The 21,583-nt window shown below is 39.6% G+C and overlaps 1 protein-coding gene across 1 annotated transcript; it reads left to right on the forward strand.

The window, feature by feature from the left end:
- Window positions 1-587: 587 nt before the first annotated feature.
- Window positions 588-21,349, forward strand: msh2 (mutS homolog 2 (E. coli)). Its single transcript, XM_041816399.1, has 16 exons — window positions 588-816; window positions 1,047-1,195; window positions 2,956-3,240; window positions 4,529-4,675; window positions 5,303-5,452; window positions 5,864-5,997; window positions 6,166-6,365; window positions 6,987-7,096; window positions 7,220-7,343; window positions 7,675-7,825; window positions 12,062-12,159; window positions 12,453-12,698; window positions 13,305-13,509; window positions 13,584-13,831; window positions 15,625-15,800; window positions 20,867-21,349. Exons 1-16 carry the CDS (start codon window positions 609-611, stop codon window positions 21,041-21,043), a joined length of 2,808 nt encoding a protein of 935 aa, XP_041672333.1. The 5' UTR covers window positions 588-608; the 3' UTR covers window positions 21,044-21,349.
- The last annotated feature ends 234 nt before the right edge of the window (window positions 21,350-21,583 follow it).

Consider the following 21,583-nt stretch of genomic DNA (forward strand, 5'->3'; position numbering starts at 1 on the left):
CATTAACTCAATTTAATTTGGTAATTCTACTAACTTAATTCATGCAGACGTAACTGAAAATAAAAGTTAGATTTAGTCATTATTAATGATTTTTCTACTTAATTCCAAAGCTTTGAAATCTTCTCAATATTTTTGAATGTAAAAATGTTTTACTAATTTAATCAAATAAAGTGGAGAAATATGATTAAAATGAAATACTTTTACCTCTACCTGAGTTAGTTTGTGGACCAGTACTTTTATTTAAAAATATTTTAACCCAAGTAACTGTAATGAAGCACGATAACCCGGCGCTTTTCCTGTTGATTCTATTACATTAGAGCTACAAAATTTATTATGAAGAGATTTCTGGTTTGATATTTGCATGAAAAACAGCAAGAGGCGCCAAAAACTGTTGTACTCCTGCTGACAGGGAACTTAATAGATTGATAGAAAACGTTTTGATGTATGTTATTTATTTACAGTCTGCACTTTTGTTTGGCACCTATAGGTGGTGGTAATGTGTAATAGCTGTTCCTGCTAACCATCATGAAAACATCAGACGAAAGAGAAGAGGGGCGAAATGATGACGTACTTCCGGTTTGGCCCCAGAGGTGGCGGGAGATTCCAGCATGGCGGTGCAGCCGAAGCAGAATCTGTCTATGGACAGCGCAGCGGAGCATGGCTTTCTAAACTTTATATTCTCCATGCCGGAGAAACCGGACACAACTTTCAGGATATTTGACCGCAACGACTACTACACCGTTCACGGGAAAGACGCTATATTCGCGGCGAAGGAAGTTTTTAAGACGAATGGGGTTATCAAATATTTGGGCTCAGGTACGTAATAGTCTCTGAGCCTAAGCTAGCACTGCTACTAATCTGTCTGTAGGCTGGGCTTTTACAGTAGCATGTTATTAGTAAATTTATCTGCAGGCTTTTTAGCTGTAGCGGAAATGGAAGCTAACGGTTGCACATATTGAGCTAGCTGCAGAGCTGCTCAGAGCTACATGTTAAGGATGCACTGTAAGTAATATGTAGCTGCTAATTTTGAAGGATTTTGTCCGCAGGGAGTCGTAAACTGGAAAGTGTGGTCCTGAGCAAGCTGAACTTTGAGGCCTTTGTCAGAGACCTGCTGCTGGTGAGACAATACAGAGTGGAAGTGTACAAGAACCACAGCAAAAGCAGCAAGGAGCATGACTGGAAGGTCGAGTACAAGGTATTGATTATGTTTGCGTAAAACCCCTCTTATGTACAATAAACTGGGACAAAATGTATTTACAGAGACCTTTTAAAAATCCAGACCATAGAGTATTTCATAAAGGCAGCCAAACAATCTGTAGGTAAATGTAGGGAATATACTTATTATTGTTGTTGTTATTGTTAGTTGTATGTTTGAAGTGCTTTTCAGATACTCAAAGACACTGGAAATACGACAATATAAACGTAAGGACATTACACACTGGTCAAATAAACCGCCCAGATAAAAACAGAACAAGCCCCGCACCTCCCCACAGCTTTTCTGAACATCCTAGTTTGCACACAACATTATTAGCCCCCCTCATGCCAGCCTGCAGTCATTTGTTGTCATTTTCAGCAAGTCTTATACATGTCTCCTCCTCTATGGCCAGTCTCTCAAGCTCCTCCAGAGTTGATTCATGTGTCATGAACCTTGGTCTTCAGTTCACACTACAGACTTTCAATGGGATTCATGTCAGGGCTTTGTGCCTGCCAGTCAGTAACATTCACCTTGGTCTTTTGGAGGAAGTTCTTCACCAGGTGCAGACCTAGTTTTGCAGCTGACTGCTTGAGTTTTCTTGACATATCCTGTTTCTTCATGATTCCCTCCGCCTTCATGAGATTCCCAGTTCCAGACGCACTGAAGCATCCTCACAGCATAAAACTCCCACTGCTGTGTTTCCCTGTGGGGACGGTGTTCTTTGGGTTGCATGCTTCTCCCTTCTTTCTCCAAACATAAGCAACGTCATGTGGATAAGGAGTTATAGTTTGGTCTGAGTTTCATTTGGTCTGCAACCTCATAGACCATTACAAAACAGTGGTTTGTGCCATGGCTCAACAAAGAAGTCTGTTCTAAAGGGGACTAATAATTTTAAACCTGGAATTTTTTGGTTCTTGTGTTTAACAGCGCTGGGGAAATACTTGGGAAAACTGATATTTTCATTAATTTTTTTTCACAATAATTTTGTCATCTGTTTTTGTAGGGACCATCTCTCCTTGCTTGGCCGGGAATTTTTAGGGGGGAAAACTGTCAAAGTTCTGGCCCTCATTTTCACAAGCCTTCCCTGTCAAAAAGTTTTATTTGACTTTTAAATAATCTATTAACTTTTTTTAATTGGGTTGGTGAAATTACAAAAAATTTGTCACCATCAGAAAATGTTATCCTGGCCCAAAATACTGAGGATTTGTACTGTGCAAAAATGTTATTAATTTGTCAGCTTGAAAAGGTCTTAAAAGTCTAAGATTTGATTTTAAAGTGTGGAGAAATGCTGCTGTGCCCTTGATGTCTTTGTCTTGTTTCTAAACAGGATTTTCTCAGTTTTACTCTAATGAATTGAAAGCTTATCTAAGAGACTTTAAGGTCTTTATACTGAGATTAATGAACGCCCTGAACTGTATTACACTGCAGTGCATTTAATCAGAGAGAAACTGGGCTGCTACTGTCCTTTCCACATAGTCCACGGTTTACTCTCTTACTTAGTTCATTGGTCTTCGTGGCTGTAAAATGTCACAATCTGAAAATGTGTTCTTCATAAGACATAATTGAGTCAAAACCAAGAAGTGATTCAGTTTGGTTTATAGGTATGACAAAAGAACTTTCAGGCTAAAATCTTGAAATACCACTTTTTCCTTGCGCCACAGTGGACAAAAAAATAATAATTTTGCTGCTTGAAATAAACCAGTGCATTATAGTTTCTTTTAAATTGTTTTCTTTGTCATCCTTCTCACTTCCTCCCTCAGGCCTCTCCAGGAAACTTGACTCAGTTTGAGGAGATTCTGTTCGGTGGAGGAGCTGGAGCAGAGGGATGTGCAGGAGTCGTAGCTGTGCGTTTCGCTACCGGAGCTGATGGACAGCGCGTAGTCGGGGTCGGCTATGTGGACGCAGCTCAGCGGATGATGGGAGTGTGCGAGTTCCCCGACAATGAGATCTTCTCGAACCTGGAGTCTCTACTTGTCCAAATCAGCCCTAAAGAGTGTCTGTTAGCGCAGGGCGAAGGAAATACAGATGGCAGTAAACTACGAGAGGTATGCGGTGAAAAACAAGCTACATGAAATGCTTCGAGGATTATTACTGTACGTCTTTTATTATATTCTCAAGGTGTCTATAATTCCAAGAAAATACTTAAATATGTTGTCTACTTTTAGATGTAAAATGCTCTAAAAGTAGGCAAATCAGTAAATAAGTCTGCAGATTGTTATTTTTTTTGTTTATCAATGAAGCCCCACAAAGTTTCACAGTAAGGCTGACTCGCCTCCTTGTCCTCAGTGTGGTGGCCATCAAATCAGGGAGGGAAATTTCCACGCATCCATCGATCCATTTTCTTCCAGTTATCCAGGGGTGGGTCATGGTGGCAGCAGGCTGAGTAAGTCAGCCCAGACATCCCTCTCACCTGGGGCATTTTCCAGCTCTTCCTGGGGGATTCCAAGGCGTTCCTAGGCCAGAAGAAATATATAGTTGCTCCAGCGAGTCCTGGGTCAACCCGGGGTCCTCCCTGTTAGACGTGCCCTTAGAGGCAACCTGTAAGCATCCTAATCAGATACCCAAACCACTCTGCTTTGAGCTCCTTCTGGATGTCTGAGCTCCTCATCATATCTCTGAGGTTGAGACCAGACATCCTCCTGAGGAATCTTAATTTGACCGCTTAAACCCATGGTCCCATTCTTTCAGAGTTATGACCATAGGTAAGGATAGGAACGAAGATCGACCAGTAAATTGGGAGCTTTGCCTTCTGGCTCAGCTCCATCTTCCCCACAGCAGTCTGGTATAACATCTGTAATATTACAGATGCTGCACCAATCCTTGGCTCAATATCACTGTCCACTGTCTACCCTCACTCGTGACAAGACATTGAGATACTAGAACTCCTTCACTTGGGGCAAAGGTATGGTAAGACATGGTAAATTTCCCCTCCTAATAGTTAGTGAGAATCCCCCACCATTACAGGCAAGACAGGGCCTGCTTTCGACAGCCCCAGACTTGCAGCAGAAAGGGAATCTAAGCAGCCCATAAGATCCCAGAGCACACCACCTGGACCACACAATGGCATAGTCATCTTCTCAGAAATGTAACTCAAGTGGCTGTAAACGTTTCTATTACAGTGCTCTGCGATAACGTCTACATTGTTTGTATAGAAAACTATAGTTGCGTCCAAACTGGACTTCCTGGATCAAATATCTTGTTCCCAAAATATCTAGAAAATGAGAGTCCCTAATAACAGCCCTGTGCATGTTTAACATAGTTTCCAGTTTAAATGCAAACAGCAAAAACTGTTAATATTGTATTTCTAAGATGGGTTTTTTTGTGTGTTTGTAGGTGGTGCAGCGTGGTGGCATGCTGGTCTCTGACAGGAAGAGAGCAGACTTCAGCAGTAAAGACATGGTGCAGGATCTTAACCGGCTGCTGAGGGCCAAGAGAGGAGAGACGGTTGCCAGCAACACGCTGCCTGAGCTTGACAAACAGGTACACAACAACTCATCCTACATGATGGCAACAAAAAGAAGACGATAGAGGTATGAAGCTCCAAGCAAGGAGTGAATCTAGTTAAAACATTAAACTTTATGTAAGAAAATTGGACATGATACTTTGTTCTGAAAGTCAAAAATCAGATAAAACCAACATCTTTTTAAAGTAAAATTGCACTCAAGCCACACTTTAATACCTGTTTTTTCCTCTAAAAGTTGGCTGGGACTTATATTCCAGATTTTAAGGTACATATTATACAGAAAACATCTAGATTGTTCTTATTTAGATTTATTTCTTATTAAAGAAACAGTGAAAAACATGTTTTTTTTAATACATATTGAAGAAGTTACACAGTAAATATCCAGCATAAACAATTACAGATAATCAGATACAAGATCCCTCAGTTCCTCCAAGCTTTCGTGTTCTCTTGCTGTTTTCGAAGTTTTTTTATTTTTATTGGACTAAACAAAAAACACTGATTTCTTTTTTTAATGACACCTGTATCCTCCTGTACTTATGCTCTGACAGTAAATATTTCTTACTTAAAGCATCAGAATAATATTTGAATAAAATCTTTTTTTATGCAACAGCGATCAGAGTCTCTTCGTGTGGTTTAATCCTCAGGTGGCGATGTCATGCTTGGCCTGCGTTGTGCGTTTCCTCGAGCTTCTCTCTGACGAGTCAAACTTTAACTCGTTCAGTCTGACCTCTCTGGACCTCGGTCAGTACATGAGACTTGACAACGCCGCAGTGAGGGCTCTGAACCTCTTCCAGGTCAGTGACAGAGACCAGGGTTAAGGGTGAAAAAGCATCTAAATGTGTGTCATGAGTTGCATCAGTGAGTCACAGATCACCATCTGGAAAATACGCTCTTTGTGATTCTGAGTTACATCAGAAGAAAAGACACTACTCTCATTATCTCTACAAACTAAGAGAGCATCAATATTTTGATCTCTAAATGAGCAATAATTATATTTCATGGTGATTGATGCCAAGTAAGGCAGTTGTACTCAGACAGATAATAGGGATTTTGTTTTCTGCTTTTTGTTGTTGTTTTGTAAAAGGAAAAAACAGACCGTCTTTAAAATGTCTGTTGCACATCTTTCACAGGAGCAACAGTCAAACTCTACAAATCTTAAATTATGAATTACTCAGGATGTTTACTCTCTGTTTTTTATCCTGCAGGGATCACCAGACGACACCAGTGGAGCTCACTCATTGGCCGGTCTGTTGAATAAGTGTCGTACGCCGCAGGGTCAGCGTCTGGTCAACCAGTGGATCAAACAGCCACTCATGGACAAAACTAAAATAGAGGAAAGGTAAAACATTGAGAAGATGAATTGTTTTCCTATATAAAAAAGGTTAGCATATTTTTTTCCCAGATTGAAATACCTTTACCACCTTTAGTTTGCTCTGGCATCTTGCACTGCTTTTTTGGCACTTGGAAGTCAAACACTGAGGATACTCTGTGTGCATTTTGTGTTAAGGTTGGACCTGGTGGAGAGCTTCGTGTGTGACTCGGAGCTGAGGCAGACCTGTCAGGAGGACCTGCTGCGAAGGTTTCCTGACCTTCACCGTCTGGCCAAGAAGTTCCACCGCCACTCTGCGACTCTGCAGGACTGTTACCGTGTTTACCAGGCGGTTAGCCACATCCCCGCCCTCAATGCAGCGCTGGAGAGATACAACGGTACTCAAAGCTGTAGTACTTACACTGTATTTGATTGCACTAGATACAGCTCAATAACATACATGATCTTTCACGCAGGAATATTGTTGTCTCTAGAAATGATAGCATTGTGCAGCTGGGGCAGATTTTAAAAGCTGCTTTGTTTTAAAAGACCCAAGCCCATCAAGTAATGGGCCATCACTTATTATTACTGTCTGAAATGTTTTGCAGTTTGCAAAGATTTAAAAGGGCTTTCCATGCACTGTACTTCTATGCAGAAAAAAAATGATGCATTTGAACTGTTGTAAGTCTTCCTTGGATGGTTGTACCATTATGACTAATAATCAAATCTGCAAAGTCTACACCTAAGCTGAATCTCCAGGCTTTGGCTACTCTTTAGAATAGAGCGCCTTGTACTTTACTTTTTTAAAGAACTATGTCTGCTCTAACCCAAATACAAAAATCACCCTGAATCAACACTTTCTAGAGTCCAGGAAGCTCTTCTCCTTACATTTTTCATCTCCCCAAGCATAAATGGTTTATTGGCAATCAGCTCTCTCTTTTGTAATTATTGGAAGTTAGTTTTTGAAAATTATTCAATTTCCTACACATACTACTTGCTCTGTTTTCTTGTTGTTTTAGGGAGCTACCAGGTTTTGTTGATGGCAGAGTTCCTCTCTCCTCTCAGAGACCTGCAGACGGACTTTGTTAAATATCAAGAGATGATTGAAACCACTCTGGACATGAACCAGGTCTGTTTCTGTACGCAGAGAGTGATGAATTAATGTGCTGGCATTATATTTGCCTTTTCCTGTTGGTTTGACATTTTGCTCACATATGTCTTTTCTCTTTTGCATGTCCTGGTGTTCATGCAGATTGACCACCATGAGTTCCTGGTGAAGGCGTCATTTGATCCTGTGCTGAGTGAGCTGAGAGAAAAGATGGATGATCTAGAGAAGAGCATGCAGGCTGTCCTGAACAGTGCAGCCAGAGAACTGGGTGATTACATTTACTAACAGTCACAGAGCCTTATTCATGTTAGAGAAAACAACCTGAAGGCTATGCAGAGAGGTTTGTCTGTAATTTTCTGAGGAGTATAGACGTGGTGTGACAAAAATTGAGAGGTTTTCCTCGCATTTATTATGTGCTCTCAAAAACTGCTTAGTTAATATTATTAAATACACCCTTGCAGCTAAGAGGCAAGACTGAAAGTTCAGATGTATTAAATTCTTGAGAAAATGCCCTCATTAGTATTAATTTTTAATTCCAAAATGTTTGTGATTGATATTTAGAAAAGTTTGCACTCACATCAGTACTTTTTGTTTTGCAGGCCTAGAGGCCGGAAAAACGGTGAAGCTGGAGTCCAACGCCATGCTGGGTTTTTACCTGAGAGTCACCTGCAAGGAGGAGAAGAGTCTGAGGAACAATAAGAAGTTCACCACATTGGACGTTCAGAAGAACGGAGTCCGCTTCACTAACAGGTCTGTCAGTGCATCTTACAGCTCTGTGTGTCCTGGGTCTGTATCTTCAGAGTGTTGCATGAAGCAGCAGTGACCTCTGTAGTCCATCCAGGTCTCAGTGATCTCAGAGGAGGTTAGAAGCCAAAAACTCAGTTTTCCTCATCTACACAAACGCTGTAAACAGAGTTTCTGAAAATCGTTAATTGAATTTTCCAAAAGGTGCATTTTCAGTGACCTATAACACTGTTTGAGTGTGAACACACAGAAAAAGCTCTGTTTAAAAGAAAAACACCTGCCAACATGTGGACAAGGTCTTTAGCAAAAGCAGCTTCAGGGAGAGTGCACACAGTGTGGAGACTTTCTTTTGCTCTTTTGGTTATTGAAAATGACCCATTGTTGACTACCCAGGGCTTGTACTTAAAAAAAAAAAAAAAATTAACATCAGTAACTGCCATTTTTTTTATTGTTTCTTGCTGTTTTTTGTTCACAACAATCAAGACGGGATAACTTTAATCTTTACAGCATTTACAAATCAACAACACCAGTTGAATGCTCTTACAGGAGACTGAAAATGAAAGTTGTAAATATAAAACAGGCAGAATACATCTCTTACCGTCTATTACTGTAAAGTATGTTTCAGTAGGATTAATAGGTTCTTTCGAGAGCAGGGCTTAAAGTAATCCGGCACCATGCCGGATTTCCGGTGTGCGGTGTTTGGTTGCAGAATAAAAATGCCTTATATTTTAAAAAAACAATGTCTTGATATCATCACCATAACTCTCGAGTTTATGAGTTCGTCTGCCAATGATATGAGAGGAGCACAACTCTCCTGCTCTCAAACTAGCATTATAAGCCAATCAGAAGTAGAATGGGGCGGGTCATGGAAAAATGTGTGTTGACCGAGTCCTATACTGCATAGATGCACAAGTAGAGAGACGTCACGTCGAAGGAGAGCAGGATGGAGAGTAAATTCTTGAATCTTGGGGAAAATGCATCCTAGTTGATAAAGGATTAAAAAAAATCACTGCCGCTGGGTGTGGATAGAAGAGATAGGAAAAAAACGGTAAGCCTTTTGGTAGCTGGTGTAAGAAGTTAAGAGAAGCAGGTGCTTGCTTCTGCACTTTGTGCTCGAGAAAGCTAGTATATTCAACTAGGGGGACAAAAGTGCTACCACGTCATGAGTCAGACCCCGCTCCAATTGCCCACTGAAGGACTGTCCTCAGAAATCGAGAATTTGAGAATACACTTTCTTGCTAAGTATCCAAGTATCGAAGTATTCTTATCAGTTTGGCAGTGTGTTTGTCTCTTGCACTGTCCACTTTAGCTCCCAAAATGTACTGAAAAGGTGAGAGCTCCACATCCTGTTTAATCAAAGCAACTACCTCAACCTTCACTTCTTTCCAAAATTGTTGAATTTTAGTACATTTCAATAATATATGTGAATAAGTACCAGTTTCTAGATTACACCTAGTACAAATGGGTGAGCTGAGACCGAGCCTGCCCCTTAGCAATGGTCTACAATGGAGTCCATGCAATATCTTGAATTGCTTCTCTTTATCAGTGTTACAACTTAATATAGTAAGCGTGTTTTCTATAACTGACGCCTATTTGTCTTCTTCTATTTGTTCTCCTAAGTCAACCTGCCATTGTTTTCTGATGTGATCAGTAGAGCAGCTGAGATTTAAACCAAAGATTTTGTAAACAAATGAAATAAATCTTTGTGGTAAAGGTCGTATGAGAATTTCTTCCAGAAAAGATAATGTGGGTATGTGAATGTCCTTTGGTATATAATAGGGCTGGACGATTATGGCAAAAATAATAATCACAATTATTTTGATTGATATTGAAATCACGATTAATAAACACGATTATTCATTGATTTGAAATTTGAGTATTTATTGAACCACAACTTAAAAGAAAAAACAAAAATAAATAAGTAACAAGTAAAAAAATAACAATATATTAAATCATAGTAAGAAAAAACAATAAATAAAAATATCCAATCTACATGCATTCTTGTAAAACTTGCAAAATTTGCAACATGCAAAAAACACTAATAAGACAGCCAAAAACACAACCCAAAAATACTCTTTGAAGCACACATTAATCGGTTTTCTTCGATTACAATGTTTTTATGATCATGAAAAGCCAAAATTGAAATCATGATCAAAATTCAATTAATTGTCCAGCCCTACTATATAATGCCTTATCTGTAAATACCGTTAAAAGTGAGTCTGTTCTAAACTATATTTATTTGTCAATGTTTCAAATGACTCCATTGTTCCCCCATCATAGAGTTTTCTCGGTCGGTCCAGACCCTTATCCTGCCAGAACCTAAAACTGAATCTTGACATGATGGTAGGAAATCTGGATTCCTCCATATGGGTGCCAGAAAAGAGAAATTATATTTTAGTTTGAAATAAAGCTTGATTTTATGCCATGAACTCACTGTGTTCCAAACAATAAAGTTGTCCTGAACTTCCAGAAGTACTTTCTTGGGATTAATAAAAGGGCAGTCACTCAATTTCACAAATCCAGAGTTTCTAGATTCCATATCAATCCAAGTGTTTATGACGGCTGGATTCACCCACTCATATGTATCGCATTTATACAGAAAAATAGTATAATCTTATGTTTGGGACTCCCAAGCCACCATGTTTTTTTGTCCCTCTGTAATTTACTTATTTTCATTCTAACTTTTTTCCCTGCCATATGAACTGTGTGAACATTTTGTCTAAATTTATAAACCAGCTTCTGGGAATTGAGTTTAGCAGTACATTAGTCTGGGCAATATATTCATCTTGAGCACACTTATCCTACCCAACCAAGAAATAGGTATACTTCCCCACCTATGTAAATCTTCTTTAATACGGATTACTATAGTTGTAAGATTAAGTTTTACCAGTTTTTTAAGAGAGGGAATGATGCAAATTCCAAGGTAAGTTATCTGATTTTGTGACCAATGAAAGGGAAAATCTTTAGGTGGAGCTGAGCTTGCCATGGCACCAATGGACAAGGGACAAGGGACTAAATACAGCAAGATGTCATCCTCGTTGAGTGAGATTTTGTGTTCTGTACCCTTAACACTAAACCCCTTGATTTCTGGTGTAGTCCTTATGAGTTCTGCTAAAGGCTCAGTTGCCAACGCAAACAGAAGGGGACTCAATGGACATCCCTGGCGGGTTCCACGCTCCAAAAGGAAGGGATATTATTTTTTATTTTTATATTTAGCAGCAAAATTCAATAAGCAGGAAAGAACAACTTTAGGGTCATAGAGATGTTGTAGATTATAATTCTATTTGTTGAGTCAAATGTAGGTCTAAAATAATTTGCTACTCTTCACAATTAGTCCAGAAAGGTCACACTGGCATCGGATCAGTACTCGGCATCAGCCAATACCCAACACCTTGGTATCGGAATCGTATGAGGACGGAAAAAATGGTATCGTAACATTCCTCCTTATTTGGATGGAGTTCGTACAGTGTATGCCCAGCTTTAAAGATCCAGATTATTTGGCTCAGCTCAGCAGAGCTCACAGTAGAGGACTCCCAACCAGCTCTTCATTTGGTAACAGTTTGGCCTTTTAAATGTCATTTGAATAATGACACAGGATGGAGGAAAGGACACTGGCACTCAAACAGGAGCTAGCTACCGCGACTAACATTAGCATTGGCATAACATTAATAGTACACCACCATAGCAATTAAAAGTATGTTTGTAACAACATGAGGAGTTTTTATATGTTAAAGGGGCTCAGCTAGACTCTTTGCTCAGTACAAGACTTTTTAAGATTCTTCTCTTCCTTCCTCTGGCTAGATGATGCTAGGAGGTCTGCAGGACTTGAGTATTTGTGATATTGACCACAAACACGCCAGGTAAATCATTTAAATGGTGGTAAAAATTGCTGTTTTGTAAAGTGTGGGGATTGTATTCTATTTGTGTAGAAATTTTCTGATGATAAGTGCAGCTGACAGATCCATTTAAAAATGTTAAGTAAAAACTTTCCTCCATTCCTGTTCATTCCTAATGGCTGTCCCCCACTTCCTATAGATACATAAATCAGCAGGAACAGGAGAGGCTATTTGTTTTCTTGGCTGGATAGAGAAGTGACAATCAAATGAATAAATAAAAAGCAGACTGCAAATAGATACTTAAACAAGTGCCTCCAAGTAGAAACGTGTGAAGAGTTTCATCTAAAGAGACTAAATGGCTTAATTTGTCACAGCTCATGGTGTGATGTGTTTCTCATGTCTGTAGTAAGCTGAGCTCCTTTAATGAAGAGTACACAAAGAACAGGGAGGAGTACGAGGAGGCACAGAACGCCATCGTCAAAGAGATCATCAACATCTCCTCAGGTGAGATCTCATCACATGCTGCTCAGTCTCATCAGCATGGCATTGATTTGACAGAAGGATGAAGAATTTGTGGCATTTGACTTCCACGACCTTAAGAAACTGATTGAGATCATGTTTTCTACTGTCACTATAATGTGGGATACTTAAAACCTTGAAATGAGAGTTAAACAAGTGTTAAGATTGTGGTCAGATGGCATTATTTCATCAAATATCGATTGTTCTGGAGGCAGCTCACGCTGCAAACTCCTGCTTCTGTGAAAATTTATCTAAAGTGTTGGACTCTGGGTCATCAGGTTACGTGGATCCTCTGCAGACACTGGGCGACGTGATCGCTCAGCTTGATGCTGTGGTTAGTTTCGCAGTGGCGTCCGTCTCTGCCCCCGTGCCGTACGTCCGACCCTGTCTGCTGGCTGACGGCTCCAGACGGATGGAGCTAAAGCAGGCGAGACATCCCTGCATGGAGACAGACGCAGACACCGCCTTCATACCCAACGACATCTCCTTCGTCCAGGGAGAGAAGAGCTTCTACATTATAACAGGTGAAAGAAAAGTTCCAAAAAGATATAAAGGGTTGATAATGTGTACATAAACAAAGTCAACAAAGGACAGAAGGCTGAAGTCTACAGAGACCTCTGATTTTGTATCATAGAAACTGTGAGCTGCATCTGAAAAATGATGCTATGAGAGCCACAGCGGGGAAATACAGAGGATATATCTTTGATGCCTGAGTTCGATTGATTACCACAGACCTTTGGTTGGATGTCTCTTTACAGCTGATCATCAATAAAGGGCTAAAGGTCCAAAAATGATCTTAAAATTTGATGACAGAGAATAGGATTCTTTGTGCAGATCATGTCCTACGTGCATATGAAAAAAATTGGGTTTCATTTGCAGCATTCATTAAAAGATTGGTTCATTGTCAGATTTCTACGCTTTGTGGTTCTTTAGATACCATGGAAAGGTCACTTTTCAATCTAGTCATTGAGAGAAGGATCTACTGAGTTAATAATTGGTTGTACAGTGCTACAAGGTCAGTGCTGTTGGGAGGATGAAAAGTATTCAATTATTACCCAGCTTTTAAAGAGAAAGAAAAACTCATATTCTGTCTCAAACTTTTACACAAGTCTCTTATTTCTCATCTGCAGGACCAAACATGGGTGGAAAGTCCACATTTATCCGGCAGGTGGGTGTGATCGCTCTAATGGCTCAGATCGGCTGTTTTGTGCCGTGTGAGATGGCGGAGCTGAGTGTGATTGACAGCATCCTGGCCCGGGTGGGAGCAGGTGACAGCCAGGTGAAGGGAGTGTCCACCTTTATGTCCGAGATGCTGGAGACAGCGGCCATTCTCCGGTAAGAACAGACACTGCTTTACTGCTGTGTTAAACAAAGTCATGCACTTCCTCACCGCCTGTGTCGTCCCTCAGCTCTGCCTCAGAGAACTCACTCATCATTATCGACGAGCTCGGCAGAGGAACGTCCACGTACGATGGATTCGGTCTGGCGTGGGCCATCAGTGAACACATCGCCTCTAAGATCGGCTGCTTCTGCCTGTTTGCCACTCACTTCCACGAGCTGACGGCTCTCGCTGCTCAGCAGCCGTCAGTCCACAACCTGCACGTCACAGCACTGACGACACACAACACTCTGACCATGCTGTACAGAGTCAAACCAGGTCAGCACACAAACATCCTTTTAATATCTGTGCAAGCTTAGTTTTTGATGTGAGTGCACAGCATTTTTTCCCTAATGTGGACATGAACTGATATATTGCTTATAAAGTATTCACCCCCATGGGCGTTCTACCTTTTTATTCATTTTATCATCAATCATAGTCAATATAATTTGTCTTTTTAACAAAAACACCTCTTTACTGTTAGGGCTTTGTCCACTCCAGAACTTTAACCTTGTTGTCTTTAAGCCATTTTTGTTTAGCTTTTGCTTTGTCCTGCTGGAAATAAATCTTCTCCCAAGGCCGGCCACACACTACAGGATTTTAAGCCCAATTTGGGGCCAGATTTGCCTCCCCTGGCGATCATGGGGGCGTATCCCAAGAGGAACCTCGTCGCAAACGACTGTTTGTCTGAGTAGTCTGCATGTGTGTGGTGTCAACATGATTGTTTTACTGCTCCAAACCACGTCGTAGCCTCCAAAATCCCGAATTGTAAATATCAAACACGTTTGATATTTACGATTCTAGGTCATAGTGCCGCTGACGGAGTACCCATAACAACCAATGAGAGCGAGCAGACCAGGTAGCGTCACAGCCAGATCATACTTACTTTCACCACTCACAACCATGAACACAACTTTAATTTAATTTCAGCCATGATTTCATCCTGAGTCTTTCACTTGTATTATAATTTTTGCTTCACCTGTAATGCACGACTGGACAGCCCGTTGTGTAGAGACAGCAAGACGGTATCGACAGACATCAGTGTTTTGTTTTGTTTTTCTGAAGTCACGTGATCACACGAGGTCGTAGGCAGGTCAGCAGGTGTGTGGTCTCCAGTGATCTGACAGTCTGACTGAGTCATCTAGTGTGTGCATTCAGAGGATTAAAGATGAAAAATCTTTGGAAATTGTCCTGAAGTCTGTGGTCTCCCACAGTTTAAAAATCGTCTAGTGTGTGGCCGGCCCAAGTGGTACTTTTCTCTAGGCTGAGTAAGACTGTCCTCCAGGGCTTTCCTATATTTTGCTGAGAACCATTCCCACAGCATGATGCTGCCACTGCTTCGCAGTGGGGATGGTGCGTTTTGTTGTGTACTTTTCAATAACCTTTTCGCTGAGATGTTGGAGGTGTTCTATTGATGTCATGGTGTAATGGTAGCAAGAATCAAGCTAACCAGTGGCTTGGCCTTTCAGACACAGGTGTCTTTGTACTAAACCATGGGACACATTCACTGCACTCAGGTGATCCCCTAGTACCGAGGGGCTGGACCTCTGTTGCATTAGGTCAGTCACTTTAAAGGGGCTGATTATTTATGCAGTCACTGATTTTATCTAAATTATGTTTATTTTATTGACATTACTTCGTAAAAATCTTGTCTTCACTTTGACATTGAAAAGTTATTTTTGTCAAAAAAGCAAGTTATATTGACCATGATTGGTTCATAAAATCAATTAAAGGGTAAAACACACTTTTTATTGGCACTAAATAAAGAACGAACGAACAAGGTTGTGTTTATTTTAAGCTTTTCAGGCTCTGAGCTTTTCAACTTTACAAAGCCATTGGGGTGCTGGTAGCCTAGTTGTTATGTCTGTACAGTCCAATACAACTAAAAGTAACACTGAATCTACTCAAGTAGAAGTACTTCACCTAAAATGTACAGAGTAGTTCACATGGCTTTATTTGGATTGTTTTTTCCCCATTTCTGCAGTATCTGCTGTATTTACACAAATCTTTATTCTATTATTGCATGTTTTGTTTTGTTGTATGAAGTTTCCACACTGACTTTTTGCCTTCAGGTGTGTGTGATCAGAGTTTTGGTATCCATGTTGCGGAGCTGGCCTGCTTCCCGCCGTCTGTTGTTGCCATGGCGAAAGAGAAGGCGGACGAGCTGGAGGAGTTCCAGGAGACGGCCACAGAGAAGTCGGAGCAGGATGAAGAACCCCAAGCCAAGAGACGACGAGAAGAGAAACAAGTAGGCCTCAGTTTTCTAATAATTCCAATAGTTTATGGTCATGTGGAAGTTCAACACAGACTTTTCTGCTTCTAAGAAACATTTCCGTAACAAAAGGAGACCATTTAATCTTAAATCTGAAACTCTGATGAAGCACCTCTTTATCTGTTTATCTAAGAACCATCACTTGTTTAAGGCTTAAACGTAATCGAGTGATATTTCACTGTAAAATCATGTGCACACTACAAGCAGGAGCAAAAATGGGTCAGAGCTACTTCTAAGTTTTTCCTTTCCTGTGATGGATTATCAGGTATTGAACTTGTTGGTACAGTAATACCTGGAATTGCCAGGGTCCAGTTCAATCTGGAGACAGTCGGGGGTTTGTATCCCTTTTTTTTCTATCCATGTTCCTATAATTCATCTGGCTTTTGTCCTGGTTTTTCATATATAAACTAAGTAGGATCAAGCTGATCCAGTCACAGACTTTCAGTCCTGGTTGTTCAGAAGCTTACCTTGACATAAAAATTACATTGACATTTGGTCATGTTTATGCCAAAGTTTTGTAATCTTTCTATATCTCCAACTGTCGTCTGTATCAGGTATTGCATCTGGGGTTGCAGGAGGGTTGGAGCTCATATAAAAAGTCTTATATATTAAGTCCCCAGGCAGCGATGGATACCCTGCGGAGTGGTACAGGATGTTTAAGGATGAGTTGGCATTGCTGCTCTTGGCATCGTTCAGTTGGACTCTTAAAAACTATAAAATGCCGCCTTCATGGACCAAAGCGATAATCTCCATTACACCACAACAGGGGAAGGATAAGGAACAATGTGGGAACTATAGGCCAATTTCACTGCTTAATGTAGATTATAAAATATATACAACAATACTCTGTAAACTTTTAACTAACTTTATAACTGAAATAATAGATGAAGACCAAACAGGATTTATAAAGGGGTGACAGACGCATGATAATACTAGGAGGACCGATCATATCATAGGCCATGCACAGAATAATAAACAAAGTACTGTACTAGTGAGCATAGATGCTGAAAAAGCATTCGACCAAGTAAATTTGGAGTTTTTGGATTTAATGGAAAATCAATTCAGTGTATAAAAACCTTATATCAAGATCCCACTGCCAGAGTCAAAGTAAACGGTAATCTAACAGAAAAACTGAGAATACAGAGGTCAGCCAGGCAAGGATGTTGTCTGTTGCCCACCCTGTTTGCGCTCTTTATAGAGCCTCTGGCACAAGCAGTTCATCAAAACAGAGAGTTGAAAGGAGTCTGGATAAACGGTACAGAGCATAAAATAGGGCTTTTCACGAATGATGTCATAACCTTCCTTGAAAATCCTACTGAAACACTGTCCATACTGATGGAACAGCTAGTGAGATTTGGTCACCTGTCAGGATACAAAATAAATATCTTAAAAACACAGATACTTGCATTGAACTACACACCACCAAAAAACATTCAAGATCATTTACTTTTAAATGGAACCTAAGGGAAATTAATTATTTAGGAGTTACTATTACTAAAGAGTTATATAAACTATACAAGGCTAATTATGATAAGTTAACTCAAGAAATACAAAAAGACATTGAGAGATGGTCTACTTTACCACTGGATCTTAACTCAAGAATTGAAATCATTAAAACAAATGTCCAAACTAGGCTTCTTCATCTATTCCAAGCTTTACCAATAGAGGTCACTCAAGCTCAGTTTACCATATGGGACCGGATCATGTCCAGGTTTATTTGGGGAGGAAAAAAGCCTAGGATCAGGCATCAAACTCTACAGCTACCAAAAGGCAGAGGAGGCGTGGGTTTACCAGAACTAAAAGAATACTTTTATGCATCCCACTTGAGATATGTCTTATGTTGGATCAAACCAGGCTATGTAGCAAAGTGGAAAGATATTGAAAATAAATTTGGTGAATATCCAATTCAATGCATTATTGGGGATAAAGAAATGTATAAGAAAATCAGAAATGATATAGACTCTGTAACGCTGTTTTCCCTGAATTTGTGGTTCAAAATAATGAAAACCGACAAATTAAAGAAGGAAATAAGTATGTTAAAATGGGTAGCATTTGATACTGATTTCAGACCATCCAGCTATGATAAAGGACTCAAATAGTGGCTCAACAAAGGAATCACAGCATGGTACACTATAGAGAAGGATGGGGAGTTGTTAAGCTTTCAGAACTTACAAGAGAAATTTAAATTGGACAAACATGAATTTTTCAGGTATTTACAGTTAAGAGATTATTACAGGAAGGAAATAAAAAGAGACCTCTGCAAGAAAGTGAATGGTGTGATCATGCTAATACTACAACTACACAAGGGAATTCAAATAAGAATTATTTCTGCATTTTATCAATCGCTCATTTTAAACAAAAACTCAACTTAGTATATCAAAGAAAAATGGGAATCAGAATCCAGTATAAATATTTCAGATGATGACTGGTATGACATGAGGAAAACACACCAAACATCCACCAATTCACGGACATGGAGGGAGTTTTCTTAGAAAAACTTGATTCGTTTTTCCATTACTCCCAAGTGAAAAAGCAAACACTCCAATCAAAGTTTGCCATGCTGGAGATCTTGTGGAGCCATAGATGTTGATCACTCACACATATTTTGGAAATGCCATAAGATTCTGTTTTTTTGGAAAGCTGTACATAGAACCCTACTAGAAATATTAGGATACAATATTCCTATGAGTTTTCTGCTACTCTGTATGTGCCATTTTAACTCACCTGAGGGAACTGTACAAACAAGGGACAGATACTTGGTAAAAATACTGTTGATAGCTGCGAAAAAATCTATTACGAGAAAGTGGGGCAGAGCAGACCCACCTACCCAAGACCAATGGCTTGAGACAGTAGAAGAAATCTTCATAATGGAAAAACTGACGCTTCGTTTGAGATTACAGGAAGCACAAATGGATGACAAGTGGGAGAAGTGGACATTATTCAGGACGAAATACAGCGACATTACAACAGAAAAGCAAAGAGACAAATAACTCTGATGTTGATTGTGATGGAACAGATATAATGAAACTGGAAATTGAACTCCCAACAGTGTCTGCAATGTTACAGATTCATCTGTGTTAACTATTTATTTGATGTAAAGCCAACATGTTCATCAGTTGGCTGTGTGTATATATATATATATATATATATATATAAAGTTGAAATAATCAATAAAAATTCAAGTTACAAATAAAAGACAAAAAGTCTTATATTAACAATATAAATTCATGTTTCAAAAATATTGTTTGACCATTTTAATGGTTTTCTTACTTTTTTCATGCCATTAAGTCTTAATGTGGCTTCGATATTATCAGGATAACTATGCTTTTTGGTATAGAAAAAAAACAAATACAGGTGCATCTTAACCTTGCAAAGCAGATGGATACGACCGTTGCTTGTTTCTCACTGGCGAATCCATCTTGCAAAGCTCCCATCTGAACCGTTTGGGCCCGGTTAGAAAGTGACAGGACCAATCAGCGATGAGGCGCAGTACTTTCAGGCGCAGCAGTGTCGTGATGTAAACAAGCAGCAGCAAGAGCTGGTGCAGTTATGGAGGAAGAGATTAGCGTGGATGCTGCTAAAGCGCCAATTTTATCAGAACTTGATGACATTTCTTCATTAAAAGAAGAACAAAGAACAACAGTGAGTTTTCTTTTCAAAAACAACAAAAGTCAAGTACTTGCATGTCTATAGTTGCCATGTCTCGCGTTATTCCTCAGTAGCTGCGCACACGCAGCTTGATAGCACCCAATCACACTCAGAGTTCTTTTCAAAGCCTCTGCCTTTTCTCAAATGTTTCCTATTGAAGCTTTCCCAGATGGATGTGTGAAACAAATCCATCTGGCTTGTCAGGTTAGGTGCATGTCAGAAAATTGGAATATCAAGTAAAAGTTCTTTTTTTTTTTTTTTTTTTTACCTGTGATTTACTTCAAAATGTTGAATTTTCATATATTCTAGATTCATCTCATACAAATTGAAACATTTCAAGTCTTTTTTTTTTTTGTTTAAATCATGATGATTACAGCATACAGCTCAAAAACCAGAAATCCACTTCCCTCAAATATTAGAATATTGAGGAAAAGTCAAATTTGCAAAGGTTTCATTCTCTCACTCTGGTTTAATACATGCAGCTGCAACCATGAAGAAGACTGTGGTCTTCACAAATGTCCAAAAGAAAAGATCATGTTACCTATCACATGTCAGCAGTCTTTGTGATGTACAGGTAAGACTACATGTTTGTATAACTGTAGTGATAACATATGGCTATACAAATTCCCGTGGCACACTATTGTGCCTTGCAACATCATTTGAAAAACACTGCATTAGAGGCTCACACATCTATAAGCACACACAAAGACATACAGACCAATTATTATTATTAGAAAAACATGGAGCACAGCCTGTTCCAGCTGAGAGTTAGATTAATAGTTCTTTTTGCCAGGTCTAGAGAGGCAGAGTGCTCTTCCAAAGAATTTGTCAGTGGAGTATTTGTCAGATGTTCATATGCTATTTTAACTGCGTCATTACTGTTCATTGGACAAGTATACTCATCATGGGCAACTTTGACATTTGTGATAGCTGAAGAACTGCTGTGATTGGATCAGGAGTCAGCAAAGGCGATAACTTTTAACACTATAAAAACATCCAATCATTCTAACTGATCATCCAATCAGTTAGAAGGTCAAAACATCGATCTACACCATCACAATAACAGCTACGCTTTTATTTTGACATTCCCCCTGCACACCTGTTGACAGTTTCCACCCTTCTGTACGTCCTCAACAAGCTAGTACTAGCAGCAGCCACTAACAGTTAGTAACTGAGATCATTTACAACAATCAAGGTGTAGAAACATCTCAGCAAAGATCAGGAGAAATGGGAGACACCTGGGCTAAATTTCAAGTATTGTTGCAAAAGGTCTGAATTCTACTTTTCTGCCTCTTTTGGTCGTGATGATAAAATACTGTTGTCTTGTGAATGGCTGGTTTTAGTGAAACATCTAAAGTGGTTATTAATCTTACTGTCAAATCACACTCTTTCAGGTGGGAGAAAGCCTGATCCATGACTTCCTGGAGGAGGTGAAGTCACTTCCTGCTGCGACCATGAGTGATGAGGAAGTGAAGGCGGCGCTCAGGAGGATGAAGGCAGAACTCGTCGCCAAAAACAACGTTTATATCACAGAGATTCTCGCACGCTGTGCCCAAACAAAAACAGCTTGATCTCCACTCTCAGTATTGTTCCTCTACTGTAGTTAACACACTAAAGCTCTTATTGTATAGTTTTTCCAATAAAGGCGTATTACTCCATCAGCTCAGTAAGGCTTTTTCCAACATATACACTGAAAATTGTATTTTTCTACCAACTGTGCAGAACAATAAGCTCTTCTAATCAACAATATGCATTTCAACTGGAAGTGAGGTCTTTCTGTACTTATCATAGTCTGCTGTTTCAACTGGTTTCCTTAAAACGACGATCTTTTGTTAAATTTCCTTGTACTGAATTTCAATAAATCTACACTGCTAATAGATGCAGCTTCTGCAGTGTTTTCTTCGGGTTCAAAAGCATTTTATGATGATTGAAAATGTTCCCTGAATCATTATGGGTAGACCCAACTCTGTCATATGTACATGTTAGCTGTTTTAAAACAATAAAGCAAGGGTGTCCAATTATTTTCACTGAGGGCCTCATTCAGAAAAATATGAAACCTTGGCAGACCTTCCTTTTGTCTGTTCATTTTAGTAAAACCAATCCAGTGCCAG

This window comes from Cheilinus undulatus, linkage group 20 (genome assembly GCF_018320785.1).
Source record: "Cheilinus undulatus linkage group 20, ASM1832078v1, whole genome shotgun sequence".
NCBI classification, from domain to species: domain Eukaryota; kingdom Metazoa; phylum Chordata; class Actinopteri; order Labriformes; family Labridae; genus Cheilinus; species Cheilinus undulatus.